The sequence below is a fragment of the Argiope bruennichi genome, chromosome 11, assembly GCF_947563725.1.
Source record: "Argiope bruennichi chromosome 11, qqArgBrue1.1, whole genome shotgun sequence".
Taxonomy (NCBI): domain Eukaryota; kingdom Metazoa; phylum Arthropoda; class Arachnida; order Araneae; family Araneidae; genus Argiope; species Argiope bruennichi.
The window spans coordinates 74,214,933-74,237,912 of NC_079161.1; the positions used below are offsets into that span (position 1 = coordinate 74,214,933).

The 22,980-nt window shown below is 30.2% G+C and overlaps 1 protein-coding gene across 1 annotated transcript; it reads right to left on the reverse strand.

The window, feature by feature from the left end:
• Positions 1-8,933: 8,933 nt before the first annotated feature.
• LOC129956683 (uncharacterized) lies at positions 8,934-9,638 on the reverse strand. Its single transcript, XM_056068614.1, has one exon. It carries the CDS (start codon positions 9,636-9,638, stop codon positions 8,934-8,936), a length of 705 nt encoding a protein of 234 aa, XP_055924589.1.
• Between the last annotated feature and the right edge of the window lie 13,342 nt (positions 9,639-22,980).

A 22,980-nucleotide genomic window follows, 5' to 3' on the forward strand; every position in this document is an offset into this window, starting at 1 on the left:
GTTTGTAATATAATAGTGGATAGTTAAAGATAACATTTTATTAAAATGGGCTGAAATACATCTTTGAATGTTTTTATAATTGTCAAATCTCTTTAAGGGCGTGTTTATTTTTGTTTTTTATTACAATTCTGCCAACTTTAAGTGATAAATAATTTGTTTGTTTAGAAATTTATTTCGTTCGCATATGTATGAAGTTTATCAGTTTACTTAAATATACTGTTTTTACAATAAAAATTTGATTTCATGTTTTACGAGTGAATTGTAGCAATTATTGGAATTTTTTAAATAAAAACGATTTTATATCAAATGTTTCCTTTTTTTCTTTAAGTTCAATTTGATAAAATATTCTTATATTGCTATTTATTTCGATAATTTTCTTTTAAAAAATATTTTTCCAAATGAAAATATGGGTGGATTAGTTATCTAAGATTCCATACCTTTTCGAAAGGAGATTAAATTGTCGTCATTGAATTCTAATTTTACACTCTAAAAACGTTTTAACATGCTGTAAGCACTAACCCTATTTTGGTGTCCTTTCCTTCTAGTCCGCTTTATCTGACTTCTTTTATATTCTTATAGCCAGATATTTGTATCAAGATTGCGTTTAGGTGCATTATTTTGTGGTCGCCAAATTGAAATTAAGAGAATATAATTTCTTAAATGTATATTGTTAGTCAATCATAACTAATGCAATCTGAAAGAAAATTATATTATCAGTCAACAATGGCTGAAGTCATATAATCGAAAATAAAACCCAACCCTCTGTAACTTTGTTATTTATTGTTGCATCTACAGAAATGGCTCGAGAAGACAGGTTTGTTCGGATAGACGAACTGATTAACCGAGTTAATTAACTATTATCTCGAAATTTTCCATTACGGCTATCAATTTTTACTGAATCAATTTGTCGTAATAAAATTAACCTCTCAATAAAATTTTGTAGAATTATGATAATAAATTTGAAAGTTACAAGGTTTTGAAAAATTACACTTCTAATTTTAAATCTTATCAATTTTCAACGATATCTCGGAAACTATTCTATATTTGTCAAAAATGTTTTCACTCATCTAAAAAAAATTACAATATTTCATAATGTCATGAAGTAAATTCGTAAATCACACAAATATAACATTTTTTATGAACTTTTACAGATCAATGTGAGAAAAAAGTAACATTGTAAAATTTTCATATAGGAGTAAATCTGCTATGCTAAAATGCCAGAAGCCAAAATAAATTGTGCACATGTCTCATAGTTTTTGAAATATTCACAAAAATTATAAAATCCCTCTAGTCGATTTCCTTTCTGAGGGACCATGTACTAAATTTGTTTGTATTTATAGATCTATTTTTCATGAAATCAGAGCTTTAGCAACCATCATAATATAGCAGCTAGTTAAATATAAAAAAAAAATTTCGATTCAGACGATTTTTTTTTTAACATGAACTCTATTTTCTTTAATAAAATGAATTATATGTCGGCCAGATTGACTGTTGGAATGTTTAATTGATTTTTTCCCTTTAACGGCAGTTATCATTTTCAAGTAAATGAAATAGAAATCCCAGGAAATCCGTATTATTTCTTACTCTTCATGAAATTAATTAGCACTAAAATAAGGAAATAAATTATCACCTATTATTTATTGGCTTAATGTTGAACAATCGTTCTTAAATTTATTTAATTAAGTGAATATTTTAAAAACATCATTAAAAGGATTAATTACCGCTAAAATAAGGAAATAAACTAGCACTTATTATTTTACTTGATGGATTAATATTGAAAAATCATTCTGAAATTTATTTAATTAGGTGGAGAATATTTTTTAAACATCCTTAAAATGATTAATTACCACCTTCAGTAAATTAATTTCAATTAAAATAAGGAAATAAATTATCACCTATTATTTTTTACTTAATGGCTTAATATTGAACAATCATTCTTAAATTTATATATTTTAGTGGAGTATATTTTAAAAACATCCTTAAAATGAATCTGTCAAAGAAATTTCTGTAAGATTAATTAAGATCTCTGTTACAAAAATGAAATCTTTTGAACAGCTTCGTAAAAATAGTGACAATAAATATATTTGTTATAGTTTTTTTCTGCATGAACATACTATATTTCGCGTCAAATCATATGAAGAACCTAGGCTTAGTGCAAAGCGTTTTCCATTCGATTTTGTGACATAAAACTCCAAATTTACCTTACGTGCCGTAAAATAATAAGAATGATTAGAAGTTTCTTACTTTACAGCGAGAATGGAACTTATTAGCTTCTTCTTCAACATTGTTGCCCTGAAAATGCATTTAACTACAACTAAAGTTTTGTGTCCGTTATGCAATAATATCTTAAAGTCAAACCCAAATCAGAATTTAAAAACATAGTCTGCTGGAATTCCTTGAAAAAAAGGGAGAGAACAGAAATCACTGAATAAGTTCTCAAGATTTGGAATTATTATCTGCCAAAACGCTCAGAATGATCGAATAACGAGAAATCGAATTCCTTTAGAATGTTAAAATAATATTAAAATGGAAATCTGAAATAAAGACAAACAATTTAAAACGCTCGAGCAGATTTTTTAATTTCTGTTCTGACCAAATTCGTAAACAGACGATTTCAATTACAATAAAATAATTCCATAATAATTACAAAAGGATAAATATTATGTGTTTATAGTTCACTTAAAAAATAATACTGATTTTTTATTAGCTACCAGCTGACCCGGAAAATGTTGTTCCGCCACATAAATTATTTCTAGTGAATATTTTGATTGTTAATTAAAAAGTAACGTATGTATCGTAAGTGTGTGGGGATGGGATCTATGACAGAAAGAGAAATGGAGCGCTGTAGACGATGATCGCCGATAAAAATAAATAAACACCAACAATTTATTTTCTTAATACAATGTATTTCATTAACGTAACCAACATATACATTGTTTGATCTCTTAGAAGTTAAACGTAAAGTGAAAAAAGTAATATATTTTTTATCCTAAAGTATAAAAATGAAATAAAGAAAATCAATATTCATTTCGAAGAGCAATTGAGTGTACGATATTTTTTTGTTAGTCCGTCTTTAGCCAATACAAATATGCTCGATGGTTTGCCCACGCAAGAACATGCCACGTATAATTAATTGCCCGTGTGAAAAACAGGGTGTGCCCAAATCTAAGCAGCCAACAGACATCGTTTGGCCTTGCGACTTATTAATTGTAACTGCGAATGCCAATCTAATATAGGAAATTGAATGCGTTTGAATTCAATTGGCACGTCTGTGTGAATCATTGGAATTCGTGGCAGCAAAACATTTTCGGCTCGGAATTTGACATTCAAAATGGTGGCTTCGATAACGTTTTTCATCAATTCTTTTAATGACCAATCGGGTGCCATTGCACAGCAGTGGTGGGCTCAAATTCCGAAGTAAAATAACCGGAGATCCAACTTTCAGTCGTAGAAGGTGTGGTGACATGCCTGGCAAATCCAGTGAGTTCAAAAATTCTGTAGGATAATTTTCAGCTTCGTTAGCATCGTAAACTGTATCGATCGATTTGTATGATACCAAATCGCCTGGCAAAGACTGCTGTATCTTGAAGTTTAGATCGTCGACGTCCACATTTTTTGCTACTAAAATGGCTCTTTCTGCCAACCACGCTTGATTTATGTGTGTGTACATCGGGAATAATGCTGTCAATATGAACATTTTGCGAATCAACGATAGTGCAGAAATGAGTGGGCAATTTTATGCATCTAGTATTTTCATAGACAGCAACTTTTCCATCGCCGATATCTAAAAATTGGTCCGAGAATGTGTCAGCAGATGGATCTTGTAGCATTTGGACGCGCATGTTCATTTTTAGCTGGACTTTTTCACCATTACGCCATAATGGCGATGATTTCAAGCAAGCGTTGCTCTCATCAGCATACATTGAACGTGGATAGGGGCACCCTAATTACCTAGCATTATGAAATATACTTTACGACCTATTCTCATACCTACCAAATACACATAAAAAATTTCATGAAAATCGGTCGAGCCGTTTCGGAGGAGTACGAACACAAACACCGTGACATGAAATTTTTATATATTAGATAATAATACTTTCAATTATAAAACATAATTTAATTAAATTCTTTAATTCATGCTCATTTATCGATTATTTTTAATTTTCTTTTCTTATAAAATTCCTGTAGTAGATGTACTAATCAACAAGCGAAAAAAATTATAAACAAATCAGTATTAGGGATACCAAGAAAATTATTCCGTTTGATCTTTAGGGTTGCCATATTGGCGACAAACTCGGGGCACACTAAACGAGGATTCAACCCTCGATTTAACTATTTGCCCAATTTTTTAATATTAGTATTACTCGTAAACCTTCGGTTAACAAGTACATTATCACGGTTTGCATTTGTGATTCAAATAATCTATCTAATTAGATGATCCTTTCTTTGCTATATTGTAGCTGTGATACAGAAATCATAATCTAATTAGATAGTAAGTATGAACTAATATGATAGGTATAAGTCATGATAACTAACTCTTTAAATGAAAGTTAGAAAAGATGAGGATATGAGCTTTTTACACATGATACATTTCATAGAGAAATATATTGTGATTAGTTTTTTTTTTAAATTTATAAAAGACATTTTGAAACAAGGCATCTGAAATAAATTGTAAGTTAAAAAAAAAATAAGAGCATTACTTGTTAACGCAACGATTGAGATTTTACATATGAAAATACTTGAATTATAAACCGTAATGCTTTTATATATATATATATATATAAAGAAGTTAATGGGCTTAGCTCAGAAGAAATTGCTCAAATACTTCTTGTTTGTCGAATAGCAAATTTAAACAAATCGCCGTTCGAACTTTACCGATTGTTTCACTAAACATTTTTATAGCAGCACATGACATAACGTTTAACGTTTCGTATACAAAATATTATTAGAAATATTGTTGTTTCTTATGGCACTTGCCATGGACAAGCCCGTTGTTACGAAGACAGCGATTTTAAACCAGTGGGGAAAAGTCTCTTGTTTTTATAGTAGCGCCAACAGTACGACTTTGCTACTCACGCATCGCTCATTCGCTTGCAAAACCCCTTTCTATAGGAGGGCACATTCACACATAAAACAACGGAAGAACAACCATGCCCAAACCGGGACTCGAACCCAGGACGCCCAGATCACGGGGAAGACGCGCTATCCCTATGCCAGGACGCCGGCATTAGAAATATTAGGAAGAGGGATCAAAATGTCATTGAAACCTCCGTTCAAACAAAGGATAGAAGATGTAAATGAAATTCAAGATAATATAAATAGGTGTCGAACAGAAGGTTTAATTGAACGCAAAAATACGTTTAACCGTCTCAAGATAGGTTATCGCTATTATTTACCAATGGAAATTGTAGTTAATGATTTATTAAATTATCTAACAAGAAATGATTTTTGCGTAATCTTAAAATTAACAAAATTATTATTTTATTGATTTCAGTTTCATTTCTGTAATGAAATTGTGATGAATTTCTGTAAAGTTTCCTTTTTGTTCATATTTTTCTCTATTTTTAGTAATTTTTTGGTTACAGCATAAAATGATACGCAATAGGCTGTAGCTGAATTTTACTAAACAATAATGTTATAATAAAATTCAGAATCGTCCGTCAAAACATTCAATCGAGTGCTTTTACAATTGTTGAGATAAAAATTAATTTTCTTGGATATTATTGCGGAAGTGGGATTTTTACTTTCACATTTATTTCAAAGTACAGCGAGAGTCAAAAGAAAGTAAACACCCATGATTGATATAGAAAATGTTTTATTTCAAATATATTATTGACTTATAACAAAAAGTTGATATATACAATTGTTAACTTATTCATGCAGGATGTAACGACTTGAAAATGTTTAATTACATCAAAATGCAAAAAAGAAATAATTCAATTAAAACCGAAAAGCATCGGATTTCAAGAGTCAAAAAAAAAAAAAAAAAAATTAACGGGGAACACTGACACCAACAAAAACAATAAAAGCTGTAATATTAATATTTTTTCTGCAGTCTTTTAGATTTATCACTGCCTTTAATTGTCTAGGCATAGCTGTGACAAGTTTTTTTATTAGTTCGTGAGGAATTTTTCGCCATTCTTCCATGACAATTTATTTCAATTCTTCCTTGTTAGAAATGGTTCTTTGGCATACATTTTTCTTAAAATATGTTCATAAACTTTAAATGGGATATATATATAAGGTGACTGTGGAAGATGGTTCAAAGTCTTTGCAACGCGATAGAATTACTATTTTTTTTTTTTTCAAAATCTTTGATGTGTGTTTGGGATCGCTATCATGTTGTCATCATGTTGGAAGATCTAGCTTTGTGACAGTCTCAAATTCACAATACTAGGGGCAACATTATCTTTTAAAATATTTAGATTGTCCATTTTGTTCTTTGTAGATTCGGCAAATACTATATTATAGATCCCTGCTGCCACCATGCACCCCCAAATCTTAAAAGATACACCCCCATGTTTAATTGTCTTAAGTGAATACTTAACTGGATTCTTCATTTTTTGGTTAATATATTTTTGGAAGTTTCTATGTGCCAAATAATTCAGTTTTTTTTCTCATTACTAAATAAAATACTATAAAAAGATCTAAATCCTTATTAAGGTACTTTTAGGCAAACAGAAGACGTTTTTTCTGATTCGATTTCGTGATGAATGATTTCTTACATGGAATCCTGCCATGTAACCCATGTTCATGAAGAGTCCTCCTTACAATATTTGCACTTATTGTCTTCACTGATCTTTGTGAAATGTTTTGAGATATTTTAACAGCACCTGTAACTAGATTAGCTTTGATCTCTTGTACGATTGCTCTCACTTCTGTATTAATAAATCGTCTTAGTCCCCTTTAAATATTTTTTTCTATTTCACACAAGGATTTATTATTTCCTTTAAGTTTATTATGAGTTTTCCCTTTTCTAGTGCTATTTGCTTCCCCATTGCAAAATCTCTGATATTTTTTCCAGAAATTTACATATATTCAGGCAGAATATAAGACTTTAACTTATATCAAGATCTTCTAAGAAAAAAAGTGGCGACACCTATAAAATTAAAACATTTGAAGGAGAGAGTTATGAGTGTTTACTATTTTTTGAAGCATAAAACTGGATGTTCTTAAATTCAAATTGAGTTATTTGTTTATATATTGTATTTTAATTGAATGTTTATAAGTTATTCGATTCTGCTTAAATAAGTTAATAATTGTATGTATCAACTTTATATTATAAGTCAGTAATATATTTGTAATAACACATTTTCTAAATCAGTCGTGGGTATTTACTTTCCTTTGACTCCCACTGTATATACACGACCGGTAGTTCCAGTACGCGAGTTGGACATCAAATTGACTCGGCTTCGCATTGGCCATACTCGCCTCACACATAAACATCTTCTATTTGGTGAGCGATGCCCAGTCTGTAATGCGTGTCATGTTAATTTAACTGTCATTCATATTTTATCAGAATGTCCAATTTTTAATTCTCATCGATTACATTTATTCGGTACATCATCTTCAAACATTCGTGACTTGGTGGGAGAACATCCCCATCCAAATATTTTTACTTTCTTGAAAGAAATTGGTTTTTTCCATTTTATTTAACTAGTAAAATTTTATCTCCACATTTCTTGGTTTTACAAATTTTACTTTCACTTTTTAGAACTCCACTGAATATTTTTTATCTATAACCATATGTTTGGCGCAGTTTAGCCAGATTTGGCTCTTGTGCCACAAAATCCAAAATAACCTAACTAACTAGTATATACACTTTTCAATTTGCATACGCAGTAATTTATAGTTCATTAATTTAATTAATGTTTTTCGGTTTTATCAAATAACAACTTGAGATTTTTTTAAAGGCATTTTATGTTAATAGTTAACCCTTTGCAAACGGGTGTCATCTCTATGACGTCATTCAAGATGGGGCATCATTTTAACGTTTTATTTATTAATTCTGATTATTAAAAATATCTACGAAGTTGTAAGAAGACGCATATTAATTTCTGGAAACAATCCAACTTAAAACAGCCAAACTTGTTTCTGTGCGGTAAATAGGGATCTCAAAAAATATTCCAAAACTTCATAAATAGCTATAACAAATAAAAGTTTAGAATATATTAAAGAAAAATTCTTTTATGCGGTAAAAGGGGGACCGCATAAAAAAAGTTCACTCAGAAAATCTGTCGAAGATTTGCGAAATAATGAGAAAATACTTTCCATACAAAATAAATAAATTACAAATGGAAATATTTTTTAAATTTTAATTTCTCATTTTTAACATGGTGAAGTTTTCAAAATGCACATAATCCAATACACTCATCGTAATCCAAAACGCGCATCTTTTTGTGATGAACTGGTTCAAAATCACTTGAAGATATTAGAATTATTTTTAAATTATATTATTTATTTGGATTATTGAAATTAATTGATGTGATATGAACATACATATACCTTACAGATTATATTACTATGCATATGTGCATAAACAGAAAACATTTCAATGATGTTTTAATGCCCACAACGTTGGAATTCATACACTGCATAAAAGATCGTACAAAAATAAAATCGCATTAAAAAAGACAGTACAAAAACAGGTTTGACTGTATATATATATTCGGAGCAATAAACAAATCCTTGTATTAAGTGAATAAATATGCATCGAATTACTTTTCTTAGTGCAAAGGGTTATTACCTAAAATAATAATTTTAGTCAACAGCTAATTGACAAAGGAAGCTAATTCTTTAAAATATTTTATTTTTAAAATTTCACATTACACTGCAACTTAATGCTGTACGTCCCTTCTAACAAACATATATTTAAATACATTCTAATCAATTGCTTTAGGGCCTGACACAGGCAAAATTGACCTTGCAGGAATCTAGTTTTCTTCCGATTCATCCACTTCCACTTCCTCAATCGTATTCTCATTTTCCAACGCAATGTGCGCAGCGTCGAAAAACATCTCACAGACGGCTGGGCCAGTCAGGTCCGAGAATTCATAAAAAGTTCTCAGTTCGAAGAATGTTTTTGCTTTCATTCCGTCCGAAAACGAAACGGGTGATGTTTTACATGTCGATGGATCCTTCGAATCTTCATATCCCACCAAAATAATCGGCACATAATCGTCCAGAACACATCTCAGACTCGGAATCCATTGGCGAGCATCGTCAAATGTGGATGAATCGTTTACATCGTAGATCAACATAAAGCATGTTTTACATTTTTGGTAGAAGGTCTGCAAAATACCCAGTGAACGTTCGATGTTACCAACATGCCATAAGTTAATTTCTGCTTCGATCCCTTTAAGCAGGAAGCCACTGAGTTTATAAGCAAAATGGATGTTCTTTTCGAACGGAATATCCAGATGGCGGTTTGCTGCATATTCTATAATGCGTCTTTTACCACAGATTGATGGTCCAAGAACAAAGATGTGCAAAGGCTCTGGAGATGACTCTTGTTTTTTGTAGAATTTTGTCGTGGAAACTTTGGATTCTGAAGTCAAACATTTCTGTAATTCAACTTTTTGGAACTTGTAAAAATTAGACGAATCTTGAAGAACGTCCAACCTTTCATCAAATGCCATTCTATTGCAAGAAATGCAGAAGATTTTCGAAGGTGACACAGCAATTACCGTCTTTCAGCAGTACAAGACTAATGTGTTGCCAAATGCTGATTCTAATTTTATAAAAAAAAAATCGTTGAAAAGATTTTCTTTCTTCAAAAAGATTGCTGTAACTTGAAATTTCATTTCCGGAACGCTTAGTATTTGGCATCTAATTTAAAAGTTTTAGTATGGTTACTGTAATATAAAGTTAAAGATTTTTTCCTTTGCATAAAAATAACAAATGATGCCTGTAGTGTAGATTATTCATAGTTCTCCAATATTATGTTTTTGAGTTTAAATCTTGAAGGCATGATAATTTTACTATCTTGTCTTCTGTATTTTATTTTGGGGGAGTTTTTGATGTCATTTAAAGCATCTGTTTCTGCTTAGTTCGCAATTTAAGAGGTGCCATTTGAATTTTTTACACATGATTTCATTACTTGCAACTAAAAAACACTCACAATAAAAGTTGCGATTTGGATTATCTAGATTTCGAGATCGCATTGAAGTTATAATGTCATACAGTTTCGTTAGCATTCTGTCCTGATGTCTCTAACAGAAGGACCATTTATCATACACTAGATTCCAATCTCTAGTAAAATGAAGTCAAGAACCAAACTTACAGGCTTGTCTTTTGGATTCTGAGGTTTCAAAACCCATTTTGTTTCTCGTTTCAGTCTGAAAATTTATTATTTATATTATAAAATCTTCTTCATTTTCCTTTGAAAATAAGTTGATTGATTTATTAGATTAGTAAAAGGTCTCCAAAAATTAAAGCAAGATTTAAATTTGCCATCATTCATACAATAAAGTGTTGGCAACTCTATTAAGAAAACAATTGAATAGAGGATAGTTTTAGGTTAGTAAAGAAGGAGCGTTACACGATAGAACAACTGGTTAACGGAAGATTTGAATTAAATAAAAAAGACAGTTTTTTTTAAATGTTATACTTTTATACATTTTTATCGAATCTTAAATACACAAGATAGGGTTATGTATGGAACAATGCACATTGCAAATGACCTCCATGGGTTTCTAGGACATACGTACTCATTTGTCGAAATTTTCAATGACCCTTTTCCATAAATATGGCTGAATTTCGTTGATACAGCGTTGAATTTCTTTCTTCAATGAACGATTTGCTTGTGGACTTGCTGACATAGACATTTGACTTCCAATAACTACATTAAAAGAAATCCAATGGTGTTAAATCCCACGACCTAGGGGACCAATTCTCAAATTTTTGAACTGTGGCAGTCAGACTTTCATTATTTTTGAAATACTGCGCTCAACAATGAAAACACATTGTTCTATCGTCCAATAGTCCTTAGTGCTCCATTTTTATTAATCCTAAACTATCAGCTATCGAATGGTTTTTGGTTGCCAACACTTTATTGCACGAATGGCGGAAAATTCAAATCTTGCGTTAATTTTGGGACACTATTTATTTCGTGTGGAGTAGAACTAGTATTTTTGAACAATAATTAGATGAATTGAAGGTTAATTTGAATGATGACTGGTAATTTTGTGTGATTTGATTTCGGCATATCTGAAATCATAAACGTTTCTGAAAATCTTGTCATAATCAACGACTAACCACAGAAGAAGTAAGCGATCTAGGTTCAAGCTTAAACACATATAAATTGATGATCAAAATGTCTTATTACTCTTATGGAACTTCATGAATTGAAACTATATTCCTAAACAAACAAAAATAATGATAGTAGGTTTATTATTTATGTTATATATATTACGTTAATATATTTATTATTTATATTATTTATTTTACTTTACTGTATGTATTATTTATGTTATTTCAAATTTTTAGAATTTTTTTCAGTAATGCTATTACAATCGTTAATATTTTCTCAATTATGCAATTGCAGATCATTTACATTCTTGTGTTTATATTATTACAAATCGTTAGCATTTCATAAGTTATATTTGAATAATTGTTTAGAATTCTCATTTGTTAATTTGCTACAAAACATTACATTATTTATGTTTTAGGCTAAAACGATAAGATAATTTTAAATTTTAGTACTTATTATTTTTATAACTTTTCTTCTTTTATAACTTCAGGAAAAGAAAAGTCTAAAGTTTATTTAATTAGATTTTTTTTTTAATTTATCAGTGAACAACAAAAATCATACTAATAGTCGTTGCCAAAACACAATAGCAGAATTTTAAAAGAATGTTAAAAGTGAAGTTTAAAAACAGACAATTGACAATTTATTTCTGAAATAACTTTTGATTTAATTTATTTTCATTTTTTAATTAATGAAAAGTTGTTTATTTATTGGAAAATTATTATTATTACGGAAATGCTAATTATTTTGAATAGTTTATTAAACTATTTCATATACTTTAATATTTGTGGAACAAAATTTGAATTACTTATATTATGGAGAATATAAACATTTGACGTTTTTCAAAAATCGATTGATTCAATCGGTATTTTTAATTAAAAGTGCCTAAAAGGACTTTAAGTATTATAAAATTTTATGATTTTTACATTAAAAATATAAAAAAGGAAACTATGTTTATTTCGAATAATGTCTGATGTACTAGCTAATAGTTAAATATTTCAGGAAGAAAAAAAATCATTTTTAACCTCATGAACAACTACATCATGATATGCAATGGATTTCAGATTGGAACTGATATATATAAATTTATTATAAACATGTGCATGAACTGGCTTCATTATGTTGCTGTTGTTATCAATATGAGTCACCGTTAAAGTCTTCATTTTAATGTTTTTTATGAAAATCAATTGTTTTTATTTTTTGCCCATTGTGCTCTTTTTTACTTTCTTAAAAATTCGAGCTCGAAATTTTGAAGAATCTTCATGTTTTAGACTTCTCTGAGTTTGAAAAACACATTTTTGGAATATTTCAATATATCTGTCTGCGACAAAAAATAATTTGAGCTAGACGGTTGAAATTTGGTATACGGTCTGTAGACCAAAATGGCAGATTTTTATCAAATTTTGAGTAAATTCTGTTAAGAGAAAAATATTTCTGTTAAAATTATATTTATTCTGTGTTATAATCTTGCATTTTTTTTTAGATCAAACATATATCATATATATACCTATATAACCATAGCAACGCGGAAGCAGGTTAAAATATGCATCAGCTGTAATTACACCCAAGTTGCCCGTAACCCTTCTTTCCTCTTTAATAGATTAAAATCGGGAAACGAAAATTCATCCTTTTCAAGCTGCATGTGTTATTTCTCCAGTACAGTTAATGAATATTTCGCACAACTCGTGCTAGCCAAGTCTAACGAGATTGGCGACAAAATCTGCATTTTACGTGAGGAGGGCGCCATTAAAAGATGACAAAGGTGTATTAATTAATCCGCTATGATTCGCCCGGAAGACGCTAGTCTACTTAGAAGTCGCCAAACAGGCGAGAAAAGGGAAATTTTGAGAAAGAGATTAATGATATTGTATTTTAAACGTTGTGTTGTTGGAAAATGAGGTAAAGCAAAGCGCCTGAAACAGAAGGAAGACTGTCTTTAAAAGAGTAACATAATTAAATCTTAGATGGGCTTATAACTCTAATAAATAGTTTGTTAAATTTAATCATTTTAGAATAGAGATTCAGAATCTAGTAGAATATAGATTTGAAGAAATCTTAGTAATGTTGCCATAAAGAAACATAATATCTTATTTATTTATAGTTTATTGCAATTCGGATATCCGCGAAATCAGAGGGAGGGTCACCCTAAAACTTTCTCTCATACTCACTAATAAATATATTATCCCAGCGAATAACCATGCAAGGTTTCGGCGTACAATAATTTTGAAATCCTAACTTTTGGCGGGAATTTGGCTGAATCTATACTGTGATCCTTGGCGAATTTTGAAGGCCGCGGTGGCCTGGTGGTAAGGTCTCGGCTTCGGAACTGGAGGGTTTCAGGTTCGAGACCCGATTCCACCGAAGAACCGTCGTGTAAGGGGGTCTGTTGCACGTTAAATCCGTCATGACCAAACGTCCTCCCGCTGGTGTGGTGTGGAGAGGGGGGTGCCAGCTCAGGTGTCGTCCTCGTCATCTGACCATGGTTCAAAATTATGAGGTCCGTCCCAAAATAACCCTTGTGTTGCTTCAAACGGGACGTTAATATAACCAAAAACCAAACCTTGGCGAATTTTTTTGGCGATTACTGCTTCGCATGAGCTGAATAGTATCTGAAAATCAAATTTGTATTTTGGACAAATTTTCCACCACCAATTAAAACATAAAATTTGCATAGAACTACACTTTATTACACAAAATTAAAAAAACACAAAACACAAAATTAAATATCAAATTTGATATATTTAAGTTATTGTATTTACATGTTTCTGAAAATATCGACCGTCAGACGTTCAAACCGTTGTTGGATTTGGCACAACAGAGATGTCTTTACTACAAATGTTGAATCCCTGTATCAAATTTATCTAACTCTCTTCGTTTTGTAGTTATTGTGTTAAATTTTATTCGGAGAGACAGACTTCCTCTGAACGAAGTTAACACAAAATATGATAGAAATCTACAAATTTGATCTGAAAAACGTGTACCAAATTTCATCCGTCTAAGCTCAAAGCGTTTTTGAGTTTTCTTTGTCACAGTCAGGCAGATGGATATTTTCCAATTCAGGGAGAGGTAGAACGTGGAGATTCGTCAAAATCTGGAGTTAATTTTTTTTTTTTTATTTGCCGTACTTCTGCACTTCACACAAAAAAAGTAGAAAAGAAAGAAAAAAAAAAAGAATTTGAACATTTAGTTTGAAATACTGTAGCAGAAATATTGTTAGGTGAAAAGTATTGTTACATATCTGCAATATCCCTGTGCAGTTAGTTATATGGTAAGGAAGAGAGACTTAAAGAAACTCTCAATAACTGCTGAATGGAAACCCAGGCCTTGGTGGCAAAAATTAAGATTCTAAAAAGTGCAAGAGCTATGGCGATATCTTGATTAGGACCTGAGATGCATAAAAACTTCTTGAAAATTAAACATCCTATCTCAGAAGCTATGTGAATTTAAGATAGCTAAAGCGAATTTTTCAAGCAAATTCTCTCTTTGTAGTTTTGATTGTAGAGTGATCTTTCTAGTTGTTACCATTGATATGTTTTACTATTTAACGATACAGAGCACTTCGGATAAAAATATATAATAATATAAAAGTTCTATTTTTTTATTGTTTCTTTTTTTGTTATTTCTTTTCTGTTTGTTTAGAAAAACGTTTTTTTTTTTTCTGTTTGTTTAAAAGCGATTTACCAATATTAAAAAGTGTAATGTTAAATATAAAATAAAAATAATGTTAGATTAAAACAGACCGTTCTCTGATTCAGGTCTAAATTACGATCTGTGGATGAGTGAATGAAATGCATGAATGAAGTGAATGAAATGCAACTCCTTCGTGAGGGAGAATATAATGAATTAGCATAAATATAAAATGATAAAAGTTGTAGGCATCTGTTTATTGACCTTCATTTTAATACAGTGTAAAATAATATAAATAAAATATGAAATACACACACATACACACACACAAACCCTCTCAGTGTTGCTTGATGGCAAAACAGAATTTGCGGTGCCAGGATAGCCTGATTGGTAGGGTGTTGGATTCGCATCCCTTGAGTTGCGCGTTCGAACTCCGCCGGCTGAAGACTCACCATGTGTGTGGTGGCTGGCGCAAGAATAAATCTGTCGTGATCACAAAGCCCTCCATGTCGAGAGAAATACCCCTGGAGTTACTGATTCAGAGGTGACCGTTCTCTGATTCAGGTCTAAATTACGATCTGTGGATGAGTGAATGAAATGCATGAATGAAGTCCTATCCGTGAAAAGGGCTGTGACATGTAAGTAGCTAAGTCTTACTCTTGGCCCTAATTGGCGCTGCTGAAAAAACAAGAGGCATTCATTCGGTTTAAATCGCTGACAAATAACTGTCAGCGGGCTTGTAAAGTGCCATAAGTCACAACACAACACAACAAACAACAGAAGTTGGGATTTGCGCATCTGAGAATGACGCATAGAATAAAGGCACTAATATTTTTAAACTTCGCCCAACGTTACAGATAGTGATGAATGCTTGCATTACTGATGATGTATTTTAATGGCAAAATAAGTTTTTAAGAGTTAGTTTTCTATAAGTGACTTAGGTTAATAGTACTTAAAACAATTAGCAACTATATCACTCAGCAATAACTTACTGTTTCGGCACTGAATTGGACTACTGAAAGAGCGCCATAAATTTAAATGAATTTAATCTTAATGTAATAATACACCAAATAGTTTTTCTCGTGCGGTTAAAATGTCACTGATGTAATGCGGAATTTCGTAATTTTACGACAACTTTCCATTACACATACTGTAATGCAAAGTTGCCGTAAAGAATATAAAAAATGCAAGAATGTGATGAAACCATAAAACAAAAAGCAAAATAAATAAAGAAAGAAAAATTTATTTTGCGTTGTAGATGAGTTTCAAAGAAAAAGAGTTAAAAATGTTTAAATTGCTTAATCAAGTAAAGAATTCCTTTTTGATAAATTTCATCATTTTTGTCTCCTTTTTTTTAAAGATGTTATTGTACATTGTTTGATCCTGTAACCATTTTTTCTCGTTTAGCTGTCGGCAAATTTATAATAAATCTACAAAAGATAAAATTTCTAATTGCAAAGCAAGCTGAAAATAATGAAATTTTCGCATTTCCCAATAAAATTAAACAAACTCATTAGATCTTTTTTTAAAAATCGTTTTCAGATTTTTCTGTTTCTTTCAAATTCTCTTTTGTTTTAAATGTTTGAAATATGATATTCTTTAGGTACAATAGGAGAGTTCACATTTTGCTTTTATAATTTTTTTTATTTAAATATATATTTTTTAAAAGTTTTCACATAGAGTTTTTATTTCTTCTTAAATAATTATTATGTGTGAATTAAAAGATTACGTTTAGCTAATTTTTCATATAAGAATGCACAATTCAAATATTTACGCATATTTGAATAAATAAATAATTGAAGAGCGAAAGAATAAAATTTTAATTTTTGAAATAAAACCAGTGGCACTAGTCTCCGCAAAACTTTCTCGCATACTCTCTAATAAATTTATCGTGCTACAAAACAAGTCATTGGTATACGATAGTTATGAAATATTAATATTTTAATGAAACCATCGTGTCATCTTTCGCGAGTTAATTTGCGATTAATCCTTGACATGAGGTTAGTATCATTCGAAAATCGAATTTGTGCTTTAGACAGGCTTTTCTCAATCGATTGAAACTAAGTTTTGGCACAAAAATACATCCAATAAATAGGTGCTAAGTTAAAGGAAAAGTATTATCAAAAACTGTAATAATTAGGTATTACAAAATACCATACCTAATTATTAAGTCATAGCGTTTTTGAAATATCGCCTTTATGAATTATCGTTTATGAAAACACGTACAGACAACCAACCAGCTGTTAGTTTTGTCTCAAACTTTGATTGGTGTCTATACTATAGATAAATGCGTGCACCGAATCTTAGCTACTTAGAGCTCTTCGTTTCGTACCTATCGCGTCAATTTACATTCGAACAAACATCCGGATAGACGGACTTACTTCCTCTGAATAGTTTTACTCAAAATTTGATAGAAATCAACAAATTTGGTGTAAATACTGTATACCAAATTTCAACCGTCTATAAGTATTTCCGAGTTATCTTTGTCACAGACAGGCAGACAGATATTTTCCAAAAATGTGTTTTTCGAACTCAGGGGGTTCTAAAACGAGGATGTTCGTCAAAATCTTGAATTCGAATTTTTTGACGATTACTATATTTTCTCTGTATTACATATACGAGAAAGTGAAAATTTCAGGATATTTTTTAAAGGCAGAAAACGCATGAAATTAATCTTTGCATACTAGGTAACCTTGCATTGGTATTACTGTTCAGAGCTGTGTAGAACAAACAGATTTTAAAATAACAAATTCTAATTCATTAGTGTTTTGAAAAGTAATTTTTTTATATTTTATTACAGTTATTTTATTCATTTTAATCTTTAATACATGACAATGTAAAAATTATAATTTTTTTTAAATCAATTGCTTGTCAATTCATTACTAGGTGACGCCACTTGTATGGAATGAAGCTTTAATTGAATTAATCGATTCAATAGACTCTTAGATATTAATAGACTCTTTCATAGCTTTTTCTGCCAATATCATAAAGTTACTGATAGATATTTATTACTAAATATTACATGTTAATAGACTTTTTCATAGCATTTTTCCACCAATATCATGAAGTTAATGACCGACATTTATTAATAAATATTGCATGTTAAAAGACTCTTTCATAGCTTTTTCTGCCAATATCATAAAGTTACTGATAGATATTTATTACTAAATATTACATGTTAATAGACTTTTTCATAGCATTTTTCCACCAATATCATGAAGTTAATGACCGACATTTATTAATAAATATTGCATGTTAAAAGACTCTTTCATAGCTTTTTCTGCCAATATCATAAAGTTACTGATAGATATTATTACTAAATATTACATGTTAATAGACTTTTTCATAGCATTTTTCCACCAATATCATGAAGTTAATGACCGACATTTATTAATAAATATTGCATGTTAAAAGACTCTTTCATAGCTTTTTCTGCCAATATCATAAAGTTACTGATAGATATTTATTACTAAATATTACATGTTAATAGACTTTTTCATAGCATTTTTCCACCAATATCATGAAGTTAATGACCGACATTTATTAATAAATATTGCATGTTAAAAGACTCTTTCATAGCTTTTTCTGCCAATATCATAAAGTTACTGATAGATATTTATTACTAAATATTACATGTTAATAGACTTTTTCATAGCATTTTTCCACCAATATCATGAAGTTAATGACAGACATTTATTAATAAATATTGCACGTTAAAAGACTTTTTCATAGCTTTCTTCGCCAATAGAATGAAGTTACTGAGAGACATTTATTATTAAATATTGCATGTTAAAAAACTCTTTCAAAGTATTTTCCCGGCAATATCATGAAGTTACTGACAGACATTCATTACTAAAAATTGCATGTTAATAGATTCTTACATAGCATTTTTCTGCCAATATCATAAAGTCAGTGTTACATTTAATAGAAAATATACAAGAAAATATCGGAGAGACTCCTTCTCCAGGTTTTAGAGGCTATTTTCTTTAAGAGAAAGATGTAAATTAATTTTGCTTAGCTTTATACATTTTGCAGCGGAAATAGCAAAACTTCTAGGAAAAATTCGTAACATTTTTTAGTAATTCTTTAGCAAAAAAATTTCAAGTGAGACCCTGTAGTTGAAGATGATAAATTAATTTTAAATATGTATTAAATCGAATTATTTCTATTTTCTAGGTGTGCTAAATTTTTTTTTACGAATCAAGCTCGAATTTTTCTTATTTCTTAGAGAATTGAGAGAAAGTGTCTTGAACTTGATTATCTTCAAATATAAATTTTATACTTTTTTTCTCTTGTATACTCTAAATCACAAAATAATCAAAATTCCTTAAGAAAAATTAATAATTTCTTTTTCTCATATTATAAGCTAAATAGTAATAAATTTAATAGCGTATTTATGAGGCAAAATGGCAGAAAAGTTCTAGGAATCTCAGTTTTAAAGTCTTCATGTCGAATGTTACAATTACATAAGTTCAGCTACTGCTCTAATCTGAAGAACAGAAATAAATAGCCTAGCCTTAAGCATTGTCAGGGGGTCAATACTGACTACTAACGCCACTGAGTATTTTCACACATATCTTACACAAGAATTTTGTTATTTTTAAAACAGCCAGAGTAGTCTCCTTAAAACATTCCCGCATTAGTATTTTCCCTTTTCCTACGTAAAAATGTGTGCCTTGTATCTCTACAGAATGTGAGTTTTCAGATTTTTATTTTCAGAGTACTGGAAATGAAAGTCTTGTGCTTTGTAGTAAAGGGAAGGGAACGGAATATACTCTCTATATGGCATTTCTTTTTAAGATAGAAACCAAAATTTTACATAGAAATACAGTTTAAAAAACAGAGTCACATAAAAAAATTTAGTTTATATAAGTCCTTGCTTTTATAAGTTATTGCATATTTATATGCATGCGAAAGTAATAACCGACAAGCAGTCAACCCTTCGATAGATTCATTTAAATTTTGATAAGAATCTACACGTACAAAGCTAAAATTACGCACCAATTTTCAGTTGTCTGTGTTGCTGTTTTTGAATTTATATGCACGCTAAATAGACGGTCAATCCTTTGACAGAATTGGTTTAAATACTTATACAGAGTTACATTTTAGATACCGAACATATATACCAATTTTTTTCTAGTATTTTATGTTTTTCAGTTATCGCATTCAGTTGTACTCGGACAACGACACAAACAATTTTTATAATTTGCTTTTATAATTACATGTCCAATATTAAAACATTATCTGTACCAAATCTTTTCATTTAGCTTTCTTTGTTTCGTAGTTAACGTATTAACTTATTTTCGATCGGTTAGACTGACAGATTTCCTTCAAAATTGGAAAAAAATTACAAATTTGGTGTAAAAACCATTTACCAAATTTGTATAGATATATATACCAAGATTGCATATTATATATAAAAACCATATACCAATATTTCATACCAAATACCAAGATTACATATCATATCTCAAGATTACACACCATATCTCAAGATTGAATACCATATACGAAAATTGCATACCATACACCAAAACTGTATACCAAGATTACATACCGTATACGAAGACTGCATATCACATATCAAGACCATATGCCAAGAATGCATTCCATATACTAAGATTGAATATCATATACGGATATAGCATATCAATTACAAAGACCATATGCCAAGAATGCATTCCATATACTAAGATTGGATATCATATACGGATATAGCATATCAATTACAAAGACCATATGCCAAGAATGCATTCCATATACTAAGATTGAATATCATATACGGATATAGCATATCAATTACAAAGACCATATGCCAAGAATGCATTCCATATACTAAGATTGAATATCATATACGGATATAGCATATCAATTACAAAGACCATATGCCAAGAATGCATTCCATATACTAAGATTGAATATCATATACGGATATAGCATATCAATTACAAAGACCATATGCCAAGAATGCATTCCATATACTAAGATTGGATATCATATACGGATATAGCATATCAATTACAAAGACCATATACCAATATTGAATACTGTATATGAAAACTGCATAAAATATACCAAGATTGGATACCATATACGAAGATTACATGCCATATACCAAGACTATATATCAAGATTGAATACCATATACCAAGATTACATACCATATACGAAGACTGAATATCACATGTCAAGACCATATGCCAAGAATGCATACCATATCGCAAGGTTGAATACCATATACGAAAATTGCATACCATACACCAAAACCATATACCAAGACTGCATACTATATACCAAGATTACATACCATATACGAAGGCTGCATATCATATATCAAGCCAATATGCCAAGAATGAATGCATACCATATCTCAAAACTGAATACCATATACGAAAATTGCATAGAATACACAAAAACCACATACCAAGTTTGCATACCATATACCAAGATTACATAACATATACGAAGACTGCATATCATATATCATGACCATATGCCAAGATTGCATACCATATACCAAGATTACTTACCATTTACGAAGACTGAATTTCATATACTAAGATTGAATACCATATTTGAAGATTGCATATCAAATTCCAAGACCATATACCAAGACTAATACCCTATACAAAGACTGCATATCATATACCAAGACCATGTGCCAAAATTGCATACCATATACCAAGATTGCATACCATATACGAAGATTGCATACCATATATCAAGATTGCATACTATATACCAGTATTTGTATATAGTCTATATACTATGTACAAAGACTGCATGCCATATACCAAGATTGAATACCATATACCAAATTTCATCTGCCTTTCTCAAAGAGATATGGATTATCCAATTCAAAAACATATAGAGTCTCAGTAAAGACATCAATCCAAAAATTTGTTTTCCGGGCTCTGGTTGATGCGGTGAACTGTCAAAATATTCAGTTCCAAAGTTTTTCAGGATTACGATACTTTCTCTTTGCACTTTTGAAATTCGAGAAAGTAAAAGGCTGTAGTACGAATCCGACAAGATACTAAAAACTAACTCAAAAGATTACTGAAACGGCCTTTTCGTGTCGTTTCAAAGCGAGCTGAAATCATTAACACCGGATCTCTATAACACTACTCCTATACTAACTGTGATACTGACATATAAATCTTCTCATGCGCTAAGATGGAGAATAATATCAGCTGCAGGAGACTCGACAGTGATATACGGTACACATAGAGGGGGGTGGAGGAGGGCAAAAAACAGCGTGAAAGTAGGGGTGGAGATTGGAGCGGAGGTGCTTAATCTTTTTGTTTTCGGGATCTATTCCAAATCCTAGGTGTGAAGATTGCCATATGTGTTTTCCCTCCCCATTTTGTGTTAGTCTTTTCTTCACTTTTTTTTTCATTCTCAGGTAATCCAACTTTTTTCTCCTTCTGAAACGTGCATAAATACTCTATTTATCAAATAAAACCAAAGGGAGTGAGTGACCTTCCGAAAATTCTCTCACATACTCTCTAAAAAAAAGATGTTATTCTCCCTTCTCCAGCACAAAATTCAGATCTACGGAAAGTGCCGCGAATGCCAAACATCATTCGCAAAAACAATAAACAAACAATTAAAATAATAAAACAATAATTAATATTAATAAATAATTAATAATAAAAACAATTGATAATAAATAAAGAATAATAATTAATAAGTGATGATGGATAATAATATTAAATAAATAATTATTATTACAATTAATAATAATTAATATACAATAATAATTAATACGTAATAATAATTAATATATAATAATTAATATGTAATAATAATTAATAATAAATAAATAATTTTAACCCTTTAAAGGGTCATTTTTTTCTAGTCATATTATGTTAAAATATTTTTAGACTTGAAATTATAATAAGAAAAGGGATTCATTTAGCTTATTAGATACATTTAATTTGATTCATTAATTAATTTGGTTCATTAATAATTAAGTAACAAATCAAGACACATCATTTTGTGTGAGATAAAGAACTGAAGCATCTAAGTTTCTGACTTTCTACAAAAATATGTCAGAACTTATGCCGACCTACATAATTTCATGCAAAGATTGATAAATTTGG

Coding starts and splice junctions, on each gene's coding strand:
- LOC129956683 (XM_056068614.1), bottom strand. CDS start 9,638: ATGGCATTTGATGAAAGGTTGGACGTTCTTCAAGATTCGTCTAATTTT.